The 23,710-nt window shown below is 53.1% G+C and overlaps 1 protein-coding gene across 2 annotated transcripts in view; it reads right to left on the reverse strand.

Annotated features, from left to right (window-relative positions):
• The window catches only part of Klhl29 (kelch like family member 29), a 310,216-nt gene that overhangs the window by 60,810 nt on the left and 225,696 nt on the right, over positions 1 to 23,710 (reverse strand). For both annotated transcript variants that reach the window (XM_076559386.1, XM_076559385.1), the window contains 2 exons: positions 5,700 to 5,841; positions 2,190 to 2,702 (listed from right to left, as the gene is read on the reverse strand). In XM_076559386.1, the coding sequence (XP_076415501.1) occupies positions 2,190 to 2,702; positions 5,700 to 5,841 (655 nt within the window). The remainder of the gene's footprint in view (positions 1 to 2,189; positions 2,703 to 5,699; positions 5,842 to 23,710) is intronic.

The raw sequence follows: 23,710 nt of genomic DNA on the forward strand, positions 1-23,710 counted from the left end.
AGACCCGTGAATTAACGTCATCTCTGGGCCAACAGCTGGTCTGGTGGACAACAATGGAAAGCCGGGTGATGGACAGGTCACCCACAATCACTGGCCAGAGCTGGGAGACCTCAAAGGCTCCCCAGAAGATGGAGCAGGAGATACTTTCTGGGTTTTGCTTCCTGCCTCTCACCCAGACCCAATATACCCTATGGGGCTTGGTATAGCGAGCGGCCTGGGGCCACATGGCCCTGTGTGGCTTGGGGCGGCAGAGGTTCAGGCTGCACTCATTGGCTTTCCACAGTTGTCCTGGGAGCAGCTCTTCATGGTTCATGACCTAGTGGGCTGAGCAGCCGGACCCCAGTAACCTGTGTCACCCCATCTCAAGGGTGAGGATGTTCAGGGGCAACCTGCTTCTTAGCAATGTTCAGAGAGAGAGATTCCAGCTCAGTGTCCAGCCCTAGACCTGGGAATTCTAGGGTCAGCTAAGCTGGTTCCCTTCTGTACAGAACAGTTTTTCTCTAGATACATGTCTGGAACTTGGAAAACCAGCAAGACCTTTCATCGGCCTTAGCAGGGCCTCTCCTCGTGGGGACACTAATGTTCTCTAATGTTCCTAGCTTTAGGATAGTCCTTGGACAGCTGGGACCCCACAGCCTCTTGTGTCAGAGTTGGTGACTCATGAAGTGGGAGAGTGTGTGTGTGTGTGTGTGTGTGTGTGTGTGTGTGTGTGTGTGTGCATGTGCGTGTGCTTTTGTTCTTTTGGGGCGGTCTCTTTTTTAAAGGGAGGGGTTGCTAAACTACAACAGTTCAAAGAAGAAATCAATTTAGTCTCCTTTTCTCTATATTAAAAAAAATAAATTTTAAACAAAGCAAGGGTTTACCAGATTTCAGATGTAATTTTCTATAATTTCTGTCGTTTAAAAACTAGTACTGATTTCCCAAACAAAGGCAGTCAGAGCTCACACAGGTTCGGAGTGAAACCCCACAGGGAGCTAGGCACTGGCTTTGTGGATGGGGTTGCTCAGAAAGGCTGGAGAACGACTCAGAAGGACAGTGACAACTGTCTGGAGAACAGCGGGCAGAGAGTGACTAACGGCAGGGTTACTAGGCTAAGAGGCAGGGGGATCCCTGAGCCGGACTTTCAGGGGATCTGAGGAAAAGCCATGGCTAGTTTGTGTCCACTATCTAGCACCACCTACTGGTCCCTTTGGAGGAGACATGGGTTACTCCAGCAGGCTCGAGTGCTAGGCAGCTAGGCAGAGACCCTCTGGCCTCCTCCTGTCCCTGGCTCTGCCTAGCCGGGTGGAGCCTTCAAAAGCATCCCTCTGCATTTTGCAGGGTCGGGGCCTGAGCTGTCCCTGCATCAAGGAAAGGCAAATCTAAGACAGGCAACCTCAAAGCCTCCCCTCCCAGCCCTGGCCCTGCTGTCCCCTCCCTGCTGTCCCGCTCAGTCAGACACTGGGACTAGAACCCACCACCTCTAATGTCCTGTGCCCTGATGCTGAGGCTGCAGCCCATGCTAAGAACCATGTTGTGGTGTGCCCCCTTCCCCAACCGCAGGAACTACCTCTGAGCTCTTGGTAAGGAAACTCCCCTCCCCCCCCCTCCCCGGGGCTGGGAGCTGGGGTCTGGGGTCCCCTGAAGGCCAACCTGGAGCTGTTCTTCCCAGGGACTCACAGAGACCCTTTCAGTCCTTCAAACCCAAAACCTTAAGTGGCTCAGGGTGGTGGGAGTGTGCCTGGGCTCTGGTCCGGCTCTTATCAGTGGCTTGGTGGAGGAGGCTTGTCCTGACCGGCACAGGCAGATGATGTTTTGAGTGTCTTTATGGATGCAGAGTGCTAAAGGCCGCCACTTTCTGGACTGTTCTGGTGACCCTTAGGAGGAGTGGGTAGCTCTTGCTCAATCTAGCCTTGGTCTAGCCTGGGGTGAGCATGTCCTGGGCGCTGGACTTTCAGGCTCCCTCTTCCTTCTTCCCATTTTTTTTCTTGCTCTGTGAATCCTGCTCTTGCTTGTCTCAATCTCCATACTGCCTCTCTGCCTGGATTAACGCCCCCCCCCCTCCCCAATAAGGAGTTTCTGCCACAGCTTCTGGTTAGATGAAGTCAATGAGAGAGCTACCATAAACACACTTCTGTCTCCCCTGTGTTGGAGGGACCAGGCAGGGAGGTACAGACCAGGCACACAGTGGAGTGTGCGACAGGACTTACCTTTAGGGTGCCCTGGGTCGGTGAATTCATACTTCCCCACTCCAATGGTCCGGAGCATTTGTAGCCCATGGGCCGAGTCTGTGGTGGGGGGCCCATTGGTAGCAGGGACGTTACTGGGGAGAGCAGCGGACGGCTGGGCTGGCGGAGGTGGAGGCAGCAGAGACCCTGCCATGTGGCCGTTGCCCACCGCAGTGGGTCCCGGGCGGGCTACCTGCCCCACGCCAGGCAAAGTGGATACCGCCAGGGGCTGAGGGCTGGCATACAGGGCCTGGGCAGGCATGTTCACCACCACACTGCTCAGTGGTTGGGAGGGCGGCTGTGGGAGTGAGTAGTGGCCCGGCATCAGCGGGAGCTGGGGCCCCACGTGGGGAGGCAGTGAGGGAGTCACCCCGATGACCGGGGCCTGGACGTTCACAGCCGGGCTGAAGGTGGGAGGCTGGGTCACTCCATAGGAGTGTGCAATCAGGGAAGGCTGGTTCCCGGCGGCCACCGTGGTCACCCATGGCCCTGTGCCTGTAAGGGAGATGGAAGACATGTTATTCGGCCAGTTACATATTCGCTCAACAAACATCAACTGTCCCAGGCCTTGGGCTGAGACCTGGAGTAACAACAGTGGCTAAGACATTTGTGTCCAAGCACTCAGCAGTTTCAGAATGTGATAAAGCAGCTGGGCAGGTGGTGGCGCACGCCTTTAATCCCAGCACTCGGGAGGCAGAGGCAGGTGGATCTCTGTGAGTTCGAGGCTAGCCTGGGCTACAAAGCGAGTTCCAGGAAAGGCTCCAAAGCTACACAGAGAAACCCTGTCTCAAAAAACAAAAACAAAAACAAAACAAAAAAAGAATGTGATAAAGCAGGCGCACACACCTTTAATCCCAGCACTCTGGAGGGAGGCAGAGGCAGGCGGATCTCCATGAGTTTGAGGTTAGTCTGGTCTACATAGGGAGTTCCAGGCCAACCAAGGCTACACAGCAAGACTTTGTCTCAAAAAAAAAAAAAAAGTGTGTAGTGACAAATGACAAATGACTACTATGGGGGTCCAGAAAATAAAGAAAGATCTGTTTGGGAGAAATGAAACACAACAAAGCTGAGAAAAAAAATAATCAGAGGCCTTCAGAGAGACCTATGCTCACTTCAGCTCTCCTACCTAGGAGCCAAGAGCCCTGGCAAGTTGCTTTAATTCTCTGAGCCTCATGCTTTTTTAATCTGTTAATCTGGACTGAGAACGGAAGGCAGAACGTATCTTTGTGAGAAAACAAAGTAAAGCCAACGGTGTGGCAGACACGTGGCAGACGTTGCCTATGTGTGGTGGTGTATGTAGGTCTTTGCTGGAGAATCGCGGTGGGTGGGGGGAGGCAAAGAGAAGGCTGGCCGTGGACAGTGTTTGCAGGGGTCTCAGGTGATCCCAGTGGACCTTGAAGATGACAAGGTGCTTCCCAGGCACCTGGAAAGAGGTGGCTGGAGTCTGGGAAATCCTGGAAGATTTGAGGGGACTCCAGGTCTTGTCTCACACACCCTCCCTCCCTCCACACAGCTGGCGCTGTTGGAAACTGGAGGAACCCGAGGTAATTTTAGGAGAACAAGGAAGGCCAGCCACACCTCTTAGAATGTGATGAAACAGTGGTGCCCAAGTCAGGCAGAGTAAGGCCTGGGGCTACCTGGAGCTTAATGGACATTGAGGTGACCCAGACGGCTTGTGCGGCAGCTGGGAGATACGGATGACAGGGAATTCTAGTCTGGTCACCTCCGACTGAATGAGTCTTGGCTGGGGCCTCCATTATTCAGACTCAACCTTGGTTTTCATGATTCCTCTGGGGTTCGGGTGTAGACTGAGAAAGGGGAGACTGAGGCAGGAGACAGGGAGCTCTAGAGGCTAGAAGGGCTAGGAGTTCCCTTTCAGACCTAAGATGAGGAGGGAGGGCAGGAGCCCAGAGGGCACAGCTACACTCAAACCAGGAGGGGGCATCGAGTGAGGACGAGGTATCAGCTCTGATTCCTGGCTCTGGTTTCGGGATAGGTGACATGCATGCCTTTCCCGTGTTAATTTCCTCATCTGCAGCAGGCACAGGAGTACCAGCGCCTAGGACCGCTGCTGCAAGCCTTGAGATCACACACAGAACAAGGCACACAATAATGTGCAGGAAATATTTACCATTTGCGTGATGAGAGGGGGAGACTGCAAGCCAGAGACATTGGCAATGTGTTGCTGGCTAGACTCTAGAATAGGCTGCTGGGGGCTGGGGGGGGGGGGGGCGGGCCCGGCACCATGTCCCAGCTAAACAGAGGAGGTAATATCAATGTGAGCCAGTATGGCTGGAGGTCTCAAGGCCAAGGGCTGTCACCCCAAACTCAGTGCTCCCCAGGACTAGCCAGGGAAGCTGGGGACACGCATCAAAATGTCGGAGCCTGACTGACAAGGCCACAGACAGCTCTGAGATGCTATGCCATGGGGAGGATTTTTTTTTTTTTTTTAATGAAATGACTGCCTGAAAGCGGCTGGAGACCTACAGAGAGGCCTCTAGTCACTTACAGCAAGCCCTGATCACTGTTTTTACTCCATGACTTGGAAGCTGCTAGGGCGGGCTACGAAGGGCACAATTCTAGGGGAACTGGAAACAGAACACAGAAAAAACAAAACATGCAAAAGAAAAAAAAAAAAACCCTTGGGGCAGGCAGGGCAGTGGCGGCACAAGCCTTTAATCCCAGCACTTGGGAGGCAGAGCCAGATGGATCTCTGTGAGTTCGAGGCCAGCCTGGTCTACAGAGTGAGATCCAGGACAGGCGCCAAAACTACACAGAGAAACCCTGTCTTGCAAAAACAAAAAACACTGGAGATCGCAGTGGCCCCATTCAGTGGAGAGATCTGTCCTTGTGTCTCCAGACCCAGATGCTTAAACCCAATTATGAAGAGGTGGCCTTGTGGCAAACTTGAGTGTGACGGCTGGGACAGGACATGCTGTCTGTGGGCTGAACAGCTGTGCTCTAGGGCTGTAATGACCAATGTGGGGTGCTGAAGGAAGAGCCCCGGTGAGGCACTGAGTGGGTTGTTAGCACTGGGTTGTGGTTTTGCACTTTAGAGGGATAGAGTAGCTGGAAAGTGAAGGGACCGGAACTCGTGAGCTTTAGGGTGGAGTGACTGATGGGTTTGCGGTGTTTATCTGGCATGGAGCTGGGGGGTATCTCTAGGTAGCTGTACCAAAGCGGGAATGGGGTGGGGTGGGGAGGTGGGGGAGATCCAGGAGCAGTGGGAGGTCCTTTGTTCTGGTCAGAGCTATCAGCAGGAGGACCTAGATGCTATGGAAGGAGGAAATCCTAGACCTGGGGTCCGAGCATGCTCATGTAAACCATGGGCAAGGCAAAAAAAAATCTCCCTGAATGTGCGACTTGAGAGACTTCGGGTCCCACACATCCCAAGCCTGATATCTGGGCTTCTGTAGACTCATGGATCAGGATCTTTGGAGAAGAACAGAGCACCCAGCAAGTAGGTGTCTCTGTCGGTTGATGGACACGCACCTGGATTTTCACTCTCCCTCATCTGTTTGGAGGGCGGCTCATCGGTGTCCCAGGGTGTGGACTGATTGATGGGCGTCTGGCCCCATCGAATGCTGGTCGTGAGTCCCTGGGACTGATTGTCGGCTTTGGAGATGCCTGGAGCCTGTGGGAAGTAGATGAGAATATGGTGAGCATAGACTGTCCCAGGACCCTGCCTGGAATCTGTTCCCTCTGCAGTATCCCTGAAACCTGAGCATGGGCAGAGAGAGAAAGAGAGAGCAAGCCTGCATCCAGACCCACTAATGCTGGGACCTCTGCCTCCTTCCCAGCAAGGATCATGGGATATCAGGACAGAGTACACCTGCAGGTTTGGCCTCTGATGAGCTCCTGGCCTCTCCGACTCCAAGCCAGTGCCTTACCAGGCATCTCTACTGCTGCTGCCTATCCCAGGGGAAGCACTGCAATTGATGGGAACATTCTCTGGTGTGTGGGACACCTCAGCCTTCAGACTGTCGGTAACCCACCGTAACCCAAATGCTCCCCACTTATCCAGGGTATGGGCTGAGCACTGACTGTACCCACTCAGTCTCAGTCCACCAGGTGCCCAGGGCTTTCACTTGTGGCTGCTGAGAATCCCTAACGAGATGGCAAAAGGTTTGCTCCGCAGAACACCGTCATCAGCCGGCAAATGAGCGCTACAGCACATTCTCCACTCTGCTCCTACACACGCTGTCGAGACCCAGTCAACTCATGGAGGAAGGGCGGGGGGTTATGGAAGCAGGTAGGACAGGTGAGTTCATGCCCCCAGGTAGGAAGAACCGATGGCCTCTCAGAGCAGTCAGGGGGCTTTGCTTGCCGTGTGAGCTCGCCTTCTGATTTAGCTGTTTGGATGGACAAGAAAAGGACTCTCAGAATGAAAGCACATGTCCGGTGACAGTAGCCCCCGAGGCTACAGTCCTGGTAGAACGCGGGCTCCTAGGAAGCATGCTTTCTCGAAATGTATAATGAGAAGGTAACGTGTTCCCGCTGTGATATTGATGAGAAAAGCAGGCCACAAGATTACACCCGTGGGACCTCCCGATGCAAACCGTCCTGCTGTTGAACAACATGTGTGAGACGGGAGTGACCCAAATGTCAGCACGATGTTATCCTTGGGTGAGAGGATTATGGGTCACTTCCTGTTGACCTTCGTTTGCGTTTATCAAAATAATATGGTTCAGGGGATGGAACTCAAGGTGTTGGACGTGTTTTGCAAATGTCCTACCACTGACCCACATCCCCAGATTTTTTTTTTTTAAAGGATTTGTACTCCAGGCTACCTTTGAACTCATGACCTTCCTAAGTGCTAGGATTTCAAAGTGCTAGGATTTCAGTTGTGTATCACCACACCTAAATACCAAGTTTTCTACAACGGCCATTACTTACAAATAATAAAAATAAATCCTAAACATATCGTAGATGCTGGGATAAGAAAACTGGGGTGCCAAGGGGCGAGGACCTCAGTGGAGGTGGCTTTGAGAAGAGCAGTCACAGCTCCTAGGAACCCAGCTTGGCCTAGGGAAGCATGTGAGCCGGGATGAGGGACAGAAGTTCTTCTCCAGGGACACTCACGGAAGAAGCACGTTCAGGTGAAAGCCACAATGTCTGTAGCATATTCTGATAGAGCCTGGCCCAAGGATGAAGCTGGAGGCAGAGCTCCCTGGGGGGCTCTGGGGCAGGGTGATTCTCCTGGGTCCTAGGCCAGGCACATAGCAGGGTGTGTGTGGGCAATAGGCTGGGCAGGGCTTTTGGAGTCTTTGCTGTATCACACTTTGGCACACAGAGCCCGCAGCAGGGCCTGCTGGGAGAGCAGCAGCCAGGCAGGCAGCATTGAGACCCGGGGCAATGCAGAGGTAATTGCATTAGGGTGCACTTTACTTCTGGCCTGTGCCTCAGATGCTCCACTTCCGGGAACAGGATACGGAAAGGAGGATGAAAAGAAAAAGAGGAAGAAGAACAAAGAAAAAGAACAATTCCTTGGACGAGTGTTCTGATCGGAGGTCCCACCCTTGCTTGTGGCATGGATGAGATTGAGGGGGGAAGGGAGATACAAAAGGAGGGGGGTCTGGGGCATAGCCATAATGGTAGCGAGGCATAGGCTTTCCTCCAGTTCTCTGAAGAGGCAACTTTCAATATGTGCCCCGTCTAGAGGCAGAAGCTACCTAGCCATCTGCAGCCCTTTATTCCCAGGCTCCAGGATCATGGTGGGGTTAGAGGCACAGAACTTGCTCCTGAAACCAGAGGCACCTGAGGGGGAAGGAGTCTGTGCTCTGCCCTGTTCAAGAGCCTTCTTTAGAGGACACAGTGTGTGAGCGCGGCTGGGACCCCTAGCCTCCTTGCCAGCAAGGCTCTTCGCTGGCACTGTGGAAACCTTTTCTGCCAGGAGGGGGCGCTGCAGCCCCTCTCTGCTGCCCATGTCCCAGAGGCTGCCCAGATAGGAAACAACAGCTTTGCTTAAGATCTGGAGAGTCTTCTCTCACGCTCTCACCATTTCTGCCCTGCTGGGTCCGCAGGTCCACACGGGCAACTTAAGCAGGGAGGGAAGCCTTCTGGAAACAAACCCTGAGCCCGCCACTTCTGCCAGAAGCTCTGATTGTTTTTTTTTTCTTTTCCCTTGAGTTTGGGTCATCGGGTTCTATGGTATAAAACTCTGGGAATTCTAATGTTTGCCCCGAAATTAGGGGGAGTTTCTGGACTTGAAAAATTGCATATTTTTCCCCCCGACACCTTGCTCAGGCTTATGCAGTGTGTCACTCCTTTATGCCTTGGTCTATTCTTTGGTGAATAACGACTGGGTTGGTGCTCTGTGTTATGTCCTGGCCAGGGCAATGGTGATGCGGGCCATTTGGACCCAGGTGATTCCCTTTGAAGGCTCGCGAAGCAGAGCATGCTGGTGCACAATGTCAACGCTGGTGTACCCCAAATAGAAGCTGGGTGCTCAATCTGGGTGTGCACAGGCTGATCCGGAGCCACAGGGAGATTCCCCGGCTGCCAGGCCTCCCTCCTGCTTGACTCGGTCTTTCTTGCATGATCAGTACAAACAGTTTCTTAGATTGAAGAAAACCTCTCTGAAGTCCACCCCGTCCCCCCATCCCCCCACACCCCCTTTAGGAATGATAAATAAAACCACTCACATTCTATTCTGCGCTAGCAACATCTTAAGCTGCAAGCAATTTGCAGCTCAGGAATTTTACTTTATTAAAGCAATCAAGTGAATATTCCTTTCTTGATTCTGTCAACAAACAACTTGGATGTTAGGAGTGGTGTGCCCTTTCCTGAGAGGTCCAGGGCTTCCAGGTGAGTCATAAATGGATTGACCACAAGCAACTTAAATGTAGGAGTGTGCCTTTTGTTGAGATGTCCAGGGCTTTCAGGTGCCATATATGGACTGACCAGTATAGTATGTGAGGCAGGAAACCTGACTAGGGGGGCCTTTCCTCCTGCTAAGGGCTCTAGGCCCCATATAATCACATGCAGATGGCAGATTCTGGAGGTGCCTGGGACCCTGTATGGGTCTGTGACTGTAGCTTTGAACTTCCCTCTCACGGTTTTGAATTCCTACACATCTGGAATCCCTAGGAGCAATCCAGGCTGTTTCCAGTTTGAGTAAGGGCTTGTCTTAGGGAAGGAGAGCAGGGGTGGGGTGGGGATGGGGGTAGAGAGTGGGCTGCCAGTACAAGAAAGACCAGCTTCCCAGCCAATAGGGCAGAAGTGGGCTCAATAGGGTCTCTCTCAATTCTCACTTCTTCCCACTGCCATTCTCTGGGACACCTGGGAAGGCACCCAGACTCAGTCAGACCTTCTGCTTCTCCCTGGCCCTGGTTTCTGCTCCAGGAACATGGAGGTACTCATCAGGAGAGACTCACCAGCATAGCCTTCCCCTACCAGCTCTGCATAGTGGCCCTATCTGCCCATCACTGGGCTTGAGCCGGGCGTCTCTCGGCTTCCCTTTAATGAGATGCTAATGGGATGCATCATTAACACAGCAGCTTTTTAAACCCCGGCTCTTGTAAATTTTCAAAGGTCACATTTTCACGGTGCCTGACAGCATCCTGCTCCTTTCAGAGACTGGAGAACACTAAAGACTCAGGTCCTTTATGGCTGAAGCTCTGTGAGGTGCGGGGCGCCAGCACAGGCTGAAGGTGCCTGCTGGCAATGGGCTGTCCACTGCCTCCCCCCGCGCCCCCGGCGCCCCCAGCAGCTTCACAGGGCATGAGGGTTACCCTCTTCCAGCCTGGGGAGACCAGGTACACAGTTTCACATGGTCCACAGTGTTGCTCTCAGAAGACAAAGATCCTTGGCAGAGGGGTCAAGGGAGATGCTACCCAGCTGGGGAGGCAGAGGCACTTGAACTCTCCTGGAGGACCTTCTGCTTAAGTCACGCAGTAGCCAGAGAGCCTGTGTTTGGCTGGTCAGTCCAATGAGAGAGAGAGAGAGAGAGAGAGAGAGAGAGAGAGAGAGAGAGAGAGAGAGAGAGAGAGAGAGAGAGAGAAAGGACATCTCCCTACTCTGCACAAAAACACCACAGACATTTGCAGCAGCCGAGTGGACAGGGAGATCTGAATGATGATAGGGACTTAGACCCCCCGGGGGCTGTCTCAGTTGTTGCTTGGTCTCATCTCAGCCTCTGTCCACTCACAGGGCTCAGCGCACTGCCCCGAAAGGTCCTGCTGACCCTGTCCTGGCAGGCAAATTCCAGGAAGACAGATGCTCAGTGCCATGCCTGGCCCAGCAGGTGCTATGCTTGGCATAACCATCCCCGGGATGAAAGCAGGGTTTGTTGACCCAGAGCATGGGCCAACAGGAACAGCGACATCACGACGCTGGTTCAAGGAATGAATGAACTGGCAGGGCATGCTTCAGGAAGAGTGGACCGCGCAGGTCATGGAGCCGAGCCATAGGATGGTCTGGTTCGCCTCTCTAGGGACCACCAGATGACTCCACAGCCGTGGAGACTACTGAAGGTTCCTCAGAGGCTTGACTAACATAATCCACTAACAAGGGCCAGAAACTACTGGTCCTCCCTGAGTGCCTGGGTGTGGTAGAGGTACAAGGATGCTGAGGCTGACTCGTGCTATGGCCATGGATGTCTCCTGGGAAACCCCCAATACTGCACCGTCCACTCTTTTTCCCAAGGGCATCAAAAGAACCAGGAAATCCCCAAGAGCTGCCGGAAGAGATGGACTGGCAGTGGGTCACAAAAGTTCAGCAAGGATTGAGTAACACCAATAGATTGGGGCTAGGATCACCATCCAGGGACCCTGTATCAGCCGGTACATTTCCAGCCTTGACACAGGACGGAGCCTAGTTCATCCCCTCACATGACCCGTGTCTACAGTCATGTGGTTCGAGATGGCACCTAGGGCTCACACACCTGCTTCCAGACTGGAACCTGCAGTCCTAGACGCCTTGCCGCTGGTGGCGCCTACAGCTGGTGTGGCGGCACCTATTTGAGGGCCACTGAGCGTGGTCCACCCCGTGCCAGCGCGGGCTCTCTCTCAGCTATGAGACCCTTTCCTGCCGGAGTGCCTGGAGCCCCCCTCCCCCATGTGTCAGTCTGCTTCTGTTCTTACTTGGGTCCAGAAGCTCTGCTGGGGACCCGGGTCCAGCCATGGTCAAGGTCCTTTCCCTGGAGAGATGTACAAACGCTGCCGCCATGGGGCCGGCTGGCTCAGGGGTTGGTGGCGGTGACTCAGACTTGGAGAGAGACTGTAGGGAGCAGAGTCACAGGATGCCTCCCTTCTCCTACGCTTGTTCATGGTAGCACCCATGCCACAGATATGAAGAGAGACAATAGCCAGGCATGGTAGTTTATACTTGTGATCCTAGCAGTCAGGAGTCTAAAGTGAGAGGACCGGTGTGCGTGTGTGTGTGTGTGTGTGTGTGTGTGTGTGTGTGTGTGTGTGTGTGCAAAGCCAGTCTGGATCACACAGTGAACTGCATGTCAGCCAGAGCTACACAGCAAGACTCGTCTGTCCTGGAGGCCAGGCACCAGTTCAGTGGACCCTACCTGGTGACTGGCATCCACAAAGACACTGCAGACTTGTCCCAACCAGCCTTCCCTGCATCCCCCCTACCCCCACAAATTGGTTAGATATTAGAAAATACTGTTAAGTCACTAATGGACAAAAAGCAAGGGGAAGAAATGAGATACACGCTCTCTACTGTGTATAGTGTAAAAGCCAAGAGCTCCCAAGTCACTTGTGTGTTGCTCTCGGCAAACGGGCCCTGCGTTATCATCTGCATCCCCTAGCCTTTCGCAGAGGACCGGGGAGCAGTGTAAACACAGAAGGGGGCCGGTACCGGGGAAATACTAAAACGAGTACACGCAGCCTCTCTTGGAACGGCGGCCCCAGATGGCCGGTGGGAGGAAAGTGGCCTTGGTTAAAAAGCTGAGAACCCACAGGGAGGGAAATGCCGGCGGTGGCCGTGGTACTTGCATCTCTGACCTTGATCCACAGCCATGCTTTCCTTCTCCACCTTAGGACTTCCTGCGGTAGCCACCCAATCTGGAGAAGACATGTTTGCCTGGGGCCACTGCTGCAGCTTCTAGCTCCAGATTCCTGAAGGCAGAGATGGATACTCGACTGGCTGGGGCTCCGTCGTGGATGGAGCCATGTTTTCTGACCTCCCCGCACGCACGTGAAGCACTCCCTCTGAATGCTTCCCTAACCATCAGGGTGCAAACATTTGACCTGCCTTGCCAAGAGAGTGTGGAAGTTTGAGCCACCTAGGGAGGCAGGCGAGCACAGCTCTGAGTCCAACACACTGCAGAGGTAGGCGGCAGAGCCCGGGAGTAGCGAATGCTGTCATCTCAGTTTGTCTTTTTACCTGGAGGTTTTCACTCTCATAGCTTTTCTGAGACCAGCGGGAGCTGGTGCCTGCCCATGGCAGAAGTGGGTAGGGCTCAGGCCACCAGCCCTTGGGTGGGTGGCTCTGGGGAATCCATCGTAAGACCTAGCTGGCAGCTCAGCCTCGATGGACAGCCTTCCTTTGCAAGTGGTACACTTTCCCTTTCCTTCCAGCAGACTGCACCTTGCAAGACTCTTAGGGCTTTCCTGATGGCCAGGCCTGCCAGTGGGGGAGTGGTGGAGGCCAGTGTTTGGTAAACGCACTCCTGCTGGGGACTGAGTGTACCTACTTCCCAGGGGTGCTCATACACAGCAGTGCACCCTGGAGAAGGCAAGGCTTATTTATAGCAACCGTGTGCTAATGGTGGAATTCATGCATGGGTGGGAGAGCTTTTGGTGTCTGGGTGCTTTTAGATTAAGCCCGTGAGTACGTTCCTAGACTGGCAGGCTTCCTCATTCCAGAACATGGCGGGGACGACTGTCTAAGCGCCGCCACCACGGACGCCATCTCCAACACGAGGCATGTGAGATACATCTGGGGTGATTGCTAGAAATGGACTCTAGTCCTGGAGGTCCCGATTCTGGAGCTCTGGAGCAGCAGGGTACCCCTGGAGTGTGCCACTTTAATAAGCCTGCAACGCTGTTGATTCAGGGAGTTCTTGGGCCCACCCTGGGGAGCAAGGGCAGTCTTTTCGCCTATGTCTCCAGGCCTGTGCCCGAGTCTGGGGTTCTAGGGGCTATAGCTACTTGTTGGGTCCTGGCTGGGACAGATTTAGGGACCTTGCTCACGTGGTTCATGGGAGCCAGCTTCTTGGGGAGGCCACTGTCAAGGACCCCTGCTTTGGGCCTAGGTTTCCAGGGATCAGAGGATTTGTTGACCCACACGGCTGTGGGAGGAGCTGACGGCACCTAAGGGCGTCTCAGTTCTAATTTCTGATTGCTATTGAGCTACAAACAGGAAAAGCCCAGTGAAAGCCCCGCTTGGTATGGGGGGGTGGGGTCTCCCGTGAGCCTCTTATACTCTCGAACCGGGGTGCCCTCTCTTGGCCCCAGGCCTCCCCTTCTGAGCCCCACCAGAATGCACTGCGGAGCCTGATGAAATTTCTAATAATACTAACCAATGATGTGTTAAATTGAGACACTTCTGGCTCGGCCGCCGGAAACCACACGATGGTTTAAAGGACCGGTGCTTACCTTTCTCTATCAATTTGCTACTAAATTACTGCTTTCAGAGAAACTTATAGAAAAGTAATTCTTTATTTAAATTTTAATTTCCATCTTGTCATTTTAAATATATATTCAGATTCCAATCATATTACAGAATATGATGATGTCTCTGGCGGGCAAATGACCCTGCTGGAAGCCTGGGTGGGTATGGAGGATACATACAAGTGGGTGGCGGGGCGGGGCTTCGCGAGAAGGCAGAGACCTCAGCTCGGCGGAGGCGGGACTACAGAGGCCTCTCTTGGTTGGAACCCTGCGACCCCCGACTTTGTGTGCAGTCCTGAGGGCCACCACCTGCAAACGCTTTAAGTTGGAACCACGCGCTTTTTGCCATGCTTGGATCGCTGTGTGAACTGAGCCGTAAGCGGATGCCAGATGAAATGGGGCCGCGGGGCCAGTCACCACCCTAACAGCTCATATTTAACCACCTCCCACACGCCAACGGTGGGCACAGCTCATTTCCCTTCAGGAAGAATTCTGTATTCTCCCCACCATCTTACGGATGACCCTTACACGATCCAGCCAAGTTCACTAACACTCGAGGGTGAAACTTAAGGGCTCTCACCGAAACCTATTCTACCTGTCTTAATCCATTTTGGGTTGCGATTAAAACAAAACAAACCAAAACAAACAACAACAACAACAACAAAAACCATCTGAGGGACAGCGAGCAACATGGCTCCATGGGTGAGGCCGTGTGCTGCCAAGCCTGAGGACCTGAGTTCTAGGTGGTGGATCCAAATGGTGGGAGGAGAGTTCTGAATTCTGAAAGATGTCCCCTGACACCCACATGCATGCAGTAGAGTGCATCCCCACCCGATGAATGAATGAATGAATAAATAAATGTAACAACTACCTGAGACTGGGTACACATTCTAAAGAAAGGAAGTGAGTGCGGTCCCTATTCTGGAGACTCAAGAGCATGGGTGCCAGTCATCTGCAGAATTCTGGTGATGTCTCCATGGTGGGAAGGGATTACAAAGGCCGGGGATGTGCAGAAAGTGTCATGTGTTTGCACAAGAAGCTAGAGCCTGAGGGGAGGCCACACTCACTCCTTTAATAGCAGACCACTCTGGAGGGGACTAATGTATTCACACCACCGACCTACTCCCTCTTGAGGGTGGAGTCCCTACGACCTAGTTATTTTTCTATGGGGCCCCAGTGTCTTCGAAGCACAGTGTTGTCTGAAGACCATCACAATGTCCTGGGACAGTCAGAATGTTCCCAGGTCACCTCTTTTGGGGTTGACACCCCTATCAGTGGACTTAGCCATGTCGAGTGCACCCACACATACTACACTGTTGGGTAACACTTTGATCCCTCCCTAAGAACCTGCAGGGTGCTGGCCACAGTCTATCTTTTCTCTGCTGTGTCCATCAACCGTGCCTCCTGCTCCGACTCTGGTAATACACTGGCTCCAGGGCGCTGGACACCTTGCCTTCCTTCATCTCTCTTCCTCCCTCAAACCTCAGGCCCTTAGCCACCACTGACGTTCCCTTTAGCCTCTGCCAGTGTGATATGGGTCTTCCTGGCGGGGGGGGGGGGGGTTGCACATCTGGACACACCTGCCTCCTTGGCTGGCACCACAAAGCACATCCTTCTCTTCGTATTCCCCCATCTCCCCACCCCCCACTTATAGCTTTGGTTTCTCAACATTAGGCTGAGCAAAAAAAAAAAAAATCTGGCCCTTTTCTCTTCTGTTTCATCTTCCATGGGCCTCCTGACCTTCTTAGACTGTGGTTACCCTGTCCCGGGGCTAGGAATACCCGGCATTCATCTCTGCTGGGTGCTCGGCATCCAACACCCATCTTTTCAACACCAACTTGAGTGGACCCACCCTGTCTCCATGACAATCAACCCCTCACTGCCCATCCCTACAGCATTGCTGGTCCTCTCCCCCTGGGCCCTAATACCAGGTTCCCTTCTCCTTGAAATTCTCTTCCCTTCTCTGTCTTCCACACTTTCCTCCGCTTTGATTTTACCCACACCCCTTCTCTGTTTCTTCTTGTTCCTTCTGACTTCATTCCTGGCCCCAGGTCATGCATCGTGTCTACACTAGGCTCCAGGCCGGCCCCCGTCTCGTCCAGGTCCTGTCTGGGCCCCCTCTTCTTTCCCTAATAGGAAACACTCGTACGGTAGCCCTCGGCTTTGCCAGAACCCAGCTTTCTCTAGTATCTGGGAACTACATTTGCTTTTCCTTTTCCAACATCAAAGTCTAAATCCTTGGAGATGTGTATGCTCAAAGTTCAGTGAAGACAGCTTCCTTTGCGGGCGTCAAGCGGCCAGTGAACAGGGTTGGCTTCTGCACCCTGCTCTTGCACATGCCCTGTCCAGATCTCCCTGGGCCCCTAGCTCTACACTCCATTCCACGATGGGTCTCGTGGACAAAAGAAACGATAAATCTGGCAGAACCCTTACAACAAAGCTTTCAACTTTTCCTCTAACAACTTTCAACCGAAAACTTCTTAGCCCTATTTCCAAGTAACTTTTCATCCATTACAAAACCCACAAATTTTTCAAAGGGGCTTTGAAATAAGATCACCTAGGAAAGAAGAAAAAAAAAAAAAAGCCTATCACAAATGAAAGTCTTTGAAAAGAAAGAGGCCCTTTCCTGTGCTCCAGCTCCCCCTCTGATACCATTCTCTTTCATTTTACAGGAGGTGCAGGGCAGGCCTGGCCCTCAGCGGACGCCTGTGATGTGAGGGAGCCGGTGGCCCAGACGGACACACAGAGGAGAGGGGGAGCAAGGGGCAGCGGCTGTGGAGCTGGGCTGGGCCTTTCATCCCCCCCCCCCATTCAATCAGCCCTCACAGCGCCCCTAACAGCTGCTCCTTGTAACCCGCCTGCCTGTGGCTCTCAGAGGCTTCCTGTTACCCTGCAGGCTTCTCATTCACCTGGGCAATGCAGCTAGCTGCTTTTCCAGCACACACTGGAGACTCTCTTCATTCTTATCACCAAAGTGGGCGGGCAGGGAGGCGGCTAGAAAAGCCCCTACTCTGGCCTTTGATGGGGCATTTCCCAACTGCCAACCCCGCAGGCAGTCAACGTGGGGCCACTTCTTGCCCTCCCCAGGGTCAGCTTCTGACGCGCAGACACACACACCCGACAACACCCACTTCCGTAAAAGGAGCCTTTCTTAAACTTCAGATTTAACATCGTGGTGAATTTGGCGAAGGAAAGTCTTCCGTCCTGGACGACTGTGCTAAGCCTGGTTCTGGAGAGGCACACAGGCTCCCTGACTGGACCACCTGTTAACTGGGGCTGGCCCTCCTCCTATGCCTAGACGCCATGTGCTCAATACGAATTCTGCACCAGGCTTCTGGGCCTCCCAGCCACCCCGGGGAGATGATAGATTCTTTAGAATGGTCTGGCCATGGGCTGGCCTGGTCTGTTGCCCACCAAGCCCTCTCAGTCCCTTCCCAGAGGACATTCTAGAACTGACCAAGACCTTCACATTGGCATGGTCCATTCTAGTCACGAAGGACCCCCAAACTGAGTCCCAGCCCCTTCTTGTAGACCCTTCTAACACATCTACCCGACCTTCTGAATCCATTCCCAGTTTTCTAGTTGTGGCTGCAACAGATCATTATCACTTTTTTTTTTCCCATTTATAAAGGCTTCCTGGGCAGAGAGAAACATCGCTAGCTCCCAAACCCTCTGCCTGAGAGTACGTCGTCAACCGAGAGCAGGACTCAAGGCCAGGCGACACAATCCTGACACAGACATCTTCAGCAACCTCATTAGGGGCCAAACAAGAGAGAGGAGGACTGTGTCAGAGTCCCACGGAGGGGCACGCAGGGCAAAGACACAAACAACACAGCACAAATATCCTTCTCAGGTGGCTCCTCCGGCCGTGATACGGTGGAGGGAGTGGAAACAGTCTTTCTTAGTAGAGGGACTTCGGGACTCTCAGAACCCAAGCTCACAATCAGCCACAGCACGGGACTCCAAATTCAGTGGGGGTTCCCCCAATGTGGACATTCTAGAAGCATGTGATGCAGGACTCAGGTTACATTTCCTAGGTGCCTGGTGTTCTCTCGTTGAGTTTCTGCCTGCCTAGTCTCTGTAATGATAGCAACAGGTGGCCAGGCACATTCCTGGAGGTGAGGGACTCCCCCTCTGCCTCCGTCTAGTTCAGCTTCATAATGGAAGCAGTTGAAGTGATTTTTATTTACTTATTTAGGAAAATTCTTTCAGCATTGATCTATCATCTCTATAGGCTATGGTTATCTTGCTGGGCACATTGACTCTATCCATGCTCAGGAGGTACGGGGCAGAGAGTGACACTGGCAAAGCCTTAAGAGGTGATGGAAGGGGGGGGGGCGGGCGGTGGTAGCGCACGCCTTTAATCCCAGCACTCGGGAGGCAGAGCCAGGCGGATCTCTGTGAGTTCGAGGCCAGCCTGGTCTACAGAGCTAGATCCAGGACAGAGAAACTCTGTCTTGCAAAAAAACAAAAACAAACAAACAACAACAACAACAAAATAGGTGATGGAAGGGGTATGAAGTGCAGGCAAACAGCAATTCTGCCCTGGTATAGATGGGGGGGGACTTCCTTTCCTCAGGACCGACACTAAGGAGAGGTGGGTGAGTAAATAACCATGTGTAACCCTTCTTCCATTCAACACCCACTCACCTACTCACCCACCCACCCATCCACCTACCTATTTACTTAACTACCTATTCATCCACCAATCCACCCACTTGTACACCCATCCACTCATCCATCAACCCACCGACCCATCTTTCTATCCATCCACCCATCTATTCATCCATCCATCTATTCATCCATCCACCCATCCATCCATCCATCTATCCATCTACCCATCTATCCATCCACCCATCTATTCATCCACCCATCTATTCATCCATCCACCCACCCACCCACCCACCCACCCATCCACCCATCCACCCATCCATCCATCCATCCATCCATCCATCCATCCATCCATCCATCCATCCATCCATCCTTCTACCAACCTACCAACCAACCAACCAACCAACCAACCAACCAACCAACCAACCAACCATTTCATTCTTATCAAGAAACTAACCTATGCTGGAGACATAGCCTTGAGTAGTCTCTGGCGTCAGGGAGCACAATCCAATCACAACCCTAACATCTGTATCCCCTGGACCTGTGACTATAGGCTAGTTTTCAAGCTCTCAAGGCCTGAGCGTTCTCTGAGGCCACTACCTGGTTGTCCTGCTCTGTTCCATACTGTCTCAGCTCAGGACGCCATAACAGTATATTACACACCTAGTATGTGACTGTGAAGCGCTAACAGCAGACACTTCTTCTCCTCACAGTTCTAGAGGCTGGACTACCTGAGATCAGGGTGCCGCCATGGTCTGTTTGGGTCAGATTCCTCCTCCTGGCTTACAGATACCCAGCCGCCTTTATGACTGTGTACTGACATGAAGGGAGACGGGATTCTGGCATCTTTTTCTCATCATAGGAGATGAAGGCTAGGAGGGCCTCACCCTCATGGCCTCATCTAAACCAGACTATCTCCCCAAATTCTGCACTCTAAATACCATCACAGTGAGGGCAAAGGCGTCAACCTATGGATTTAGAGGGAGAGAATTCAGTCCACAGCACCCACCCAGCATGCACGCAGTGGGTGTTCAGAACCAGGGTCCGTATCAGTCTATCAGTCTGTTGTCTCTCTGGTTCCACTTTGCCCACCAGACCCTGGGGGTGTGTTTCATGGAGAGAGCTACTCTCAGACCTGACTAGCATGTCAATCAGCACCCCCCCTCGCCCCCACCAGCCAGAGCTCTAATTTTTAGATAGCTTCCCCCTCAGTGCCCCCCCTTCCCCAACAACATAATCTCCATGATCTCGAGTCTTTCCCGAACGCTGTTGAAAGGGTTGTTGTATTTATCTCTGTAGAATCCGCTGTGCCCCCATGCAATTTTCCATTGTCATGGTTCATTTTAATTTCCTCTAAGGCTGTTGGCCACTCTCGTGTTCAGAAATAGCTTGTTCCACTTAATAAAAGTGCTTAAATATGCAGACATGGGAAGTTTCCTTTGCCTGCGCCTAAGCGCCGCCCCGTGTGAAATGAGTTCCGCATACATCACGCCTCCTGCGGTCGGTCGGGCCCAGCGCAGGTTCTGCGGCTCCCTGGAGAGGAACTCTGAAGGAAAGGTTCAAGGGTACAAACAGGACCCAGGAAGGTCAGGGTGAGAACTTTCCCAGCCTGGCTCAAGGCACCATGGGCCTTCTGAGTCAACCTCCACCCACCCCCCCCCCCCCCGTCACTTTCACAGTGCCCAGAAGTCCCTACAAGTCATTTTACCTCTCTGAGTTCCCGATCCCCTGAGAGACATCTGAAATGTCTCCCCCCAAAGCCCATGTGTTAAAAGCTTGCTGCCCCAGCTTGGCATGGGGGACCTAGTGAGAGATTTTAGGTAGTTATGGAGAGAACGGTTTCTTTGGCAGCTTTGTTCCTGGCTGCCAGGAGGTGAGTGGGCTTGCTTCATCCCCGGCTCCCACCCAGGATGCACTGTGCAAGTTCAAAGCACCAGAGCTGATGGATGGTGAATGTAAACTTTGAAAACTGTGAGCGTGAAGAAGGTAACGTCTTCATAGGTTTGTTGCTGTTACCAGTTGAAAGCTGGTAACACTGATCGATAAACTAGTCATGAGAATTTCTTTCCCCCAAGACAGGTTTCAGTGAAAAATGGCCACCCCCTCTCACCAGGGACAAGTGGTGGTGGTGGTGGTGATGTCATCAAGTAGCAGCAGTTGATGGGGCGATCAGGGGCCTCAAGAACATGCAAATGTTAAGAACCTTTTCCAAGAAGGAAGACCTTCCAAACACTGGTCTCTCTTCTGAGTCAGCTTTTTTTTTTTTTTTTTTTTTTTTTTTTTTTTTCTGGATGGCTGAGGCCCAAGGATTCCCTCCAGGCTGTGGCTCACCAGGAAAGGATGAAGGCGTGGAAAACAGACTGGCTCTACATTCAGGATCTCTGGAGAGCCAAGCCTTTTGGGGGGGGACCAGGTCACAGCCAGGGCATGGTAACCTCTGCGGCTAAGCTAAATCACAGGGAAAATATTAGCCATGCGCTGGACTTGGAGACCCAGTGACCAGGATTGTGCAGGTCACCTTTCTTTTACTTAAATAACCAAAGAGTCCGGGTGACTAGGAGACACAGGCATGGGAGTGGGGATGAGTGGTCCCATCACAGCTCCAGTCTTGTCTTGCTCTATGTTTGGTCCTCCAAGGACAGGAAGGGTCAGAAAATGCTGGCCTAAGAACTTTGGTCCTCAGAGCCCCAGAGATGCACACTGTAGGCAGTCATTATCAGAGTGCAGAACTTGGGGTCACATGGGATACGAATGGCTTCTTACTAGAAGCTGAGGGGTCACCTCAGTGCCATCACCCCTGGAAAGTGGGATTTGAGTGTTTGGAATAAGTCCAGCCTTACTCATCTCCACCGGGCTTTAGTATTGACGCCAAGACTTTCTATTACTCTTAGAGAGATAACCTAGAGATCTACTGATGGCTATCCATATGTTAAAGACAAAAATGGAGGCTGGGATTGCGGGCTCAGTCAGCCTGTAGCCACTGAATCAGTAAGCCACAGCCCAGCCCTAGAATGACACACACCTAGGGACGGACGGACGGACGGACGGGGAGACACACACACACACACACACACACACACACACACACACACACACACACACACACACCCTACCTCTAGCCTACTTGGGCTGCCAGGGGCCCTGTAACCCCACAGTGCAGGAGCAGCTGGCAGACGCTCCGCCTGCCCCCCCAGAAGCTCCGCCTGCCCCCCCAGAAACTTTCCTTCCTCGATGGCTCCAAAACACAGAGTCTCCCATGGCCACTTCGAGCTTCCCTCCCAGCTCCTCGTTCCTAAATCAGCTTCCAATCTGACTCATTTCAGTTTTAAAACAAGACAACATCAACAAACACTATGCAGGGAAGCAGATGGTAACAATTACAGGAGGGAGAAAACAGAGCCCGCTCCCTCTACCAGGGGCATGAGAACATATTGTCCCCCAGACAGCGGTTGTCTTCCAGCTACTCTCCTGTGGAAACGTGGGCCTGGGGCTCTCTCTCAGGGGCCACCCCCACGTCAAGGCACAGGCCAGCCCTGGAGGGGGTCACAAGGGCTATAGAGCACCTTGAAGCAAATCCACTGGGAGCGGAGACCTGGTGCTTCCCCAGGGAGGGAAGAAAAAAACCATTCCTGAACATTCTAGGATCCCTTAAATGAACCCGGCACCCCATCATCAGAGACCTGAGAGCAGGGGGTGCTGGCCTCGTCCCCTGCACACTACCCATGGCTGGCCCTTTCCACGTCTTTATGTTACTATGTCACACACCAGGCCACAAGCTCTCCCGACGGCAGGGGTTATTATTCTCTCAGTCGGGGTGGCAGTTAAGAACTGGGCTCTGGATGCCGGCGGCTGGTTCAAGCCCGAGTGCTGCTACCACTTAGGAGTGGGGAGAACTGGGGTGAACCAAGAAAACTGCCAGTGCCGTCCGTCCTTGCCTCACCCCTAAGAGGCAGCTATTTCAAGTACCCCTGCCCCCCCCCCATGACTGAGAATTAATGTGTGCCCAAGCCCCAACACGCCACCCAGAGCACGGCGGGTGCTGTGTGCTGAAGCTCCGTTTATTCCCCATGCAGATGGCCAGCTTCGTGTCTGGTGCTCAGTAAACAGCCCTAAAAGCTTGCCAAGTGGAAGGCTGAGGAGGCAGCCTCCAGCTGGTCATGAAGGCAGGGCGCGTCACACGCCGAATCCAAGCTGTGAGGATGTAAGCCCTGCTGGTGGAGTTGGGGGCTGGAGGGCTGGGTCTGCGAGCTGATGGCCAGTGGCCAGAGTCCTGAGTGAGATTTGCCACGCTTCCGTCCTCCTCGATGTGCCAAGTGTCCATCCTTTGTGGTGAAGGTGGAGTGAGGGCTTTGATCTCCAGGATATCAAGCGGGCAGAGAGTCAGCCAAGAAAACAAAGGCAAACAGGGCTATGATTGGTTCCTGTCCGGCAGGCAGGAGTAGGGGTGGGTTTTTTTTTTTTTTGGTCAGGAATGAGGGTGTGGACACAAGATGGAGATGACGTGCCTATCCTTCAGGCAAGGATGCATAGTGCTTTTTGTTGTTGTTGTTGGGGGGGGATCAAAAAACAGGGTGCAGTAATGAGGGGCTTGCCCCACCCCTTCATTACACGAGTCTCTGTTTTCCTCATCGGTACACTGAGAATTACAGTCTTCGAGTCCCAGGCCTGGTGAGATTCTGAAGGTTGGATCCATCAGTTCCTAGGACCACCCAGAGCTCCCTGCAGGCTCCTGCTGTATGCCTGCCTTTTGGACCGGACTCTTCCTAACATTGTTGTGTTCCTTGACATAGTCTCACCTAACCCTTGTGCAGCAGAAACGGCCACCCCCCCCTCCCGCCGCCCGACATGTCAGTGACCACAGATGTGCTCTCCCAGGTGTCCTGCACGTGTTCACACACGTAGGTTGTCACACACATGTCTCCCCATGTACCGTGGTACGTGACATCTGCTTCTGGCTTTCACCCTAGGTGGGCCTTCGGCTAAGCTCCCAGCCTCGGGGTATGCTGTGTCTGCCCCAGAGGAATATCATTCCAGGCTGATTGGGAGTGTCAGAAGCAAGACGGGGCAGCTCCAGGATGAAGGACTCTCTCTCTTCCTCACCCCATCTAGGGGTGCCCCACACCAGCACGCATCACAGCCCCTTTGGAAGGACTCCCAAAGTCGAGAGAGGGGCGCCTCCGGTTCTGTCTGTGTTCAGGGGCTAGGCATCTTCACATTTTCAGGGTGTGCATTTCCTGCCTGGGGGAAGACTGTCTCCTTCACATCCCCACCTGTCTCTACCACACCCCTCCTTCCCCTCTAACTCCACCTCTTCCTTTCTTT

Source organism: Peromyscus maniculatus, chromosome 22 (assembly GCF_049852395.1).
Source record: "Peromyscus maniculatus bairdii isolate BWxNUB_F1_BW_parent chromosome 22, HU_Pman_BW_mat_3.1, whole genome shotgun sequence".
NCBI lineage: Eukaryota > Metazoa > Chordata > Mammalia > Rodentia > Cricetidae > Peromyscus > Peromyscus maniculatus.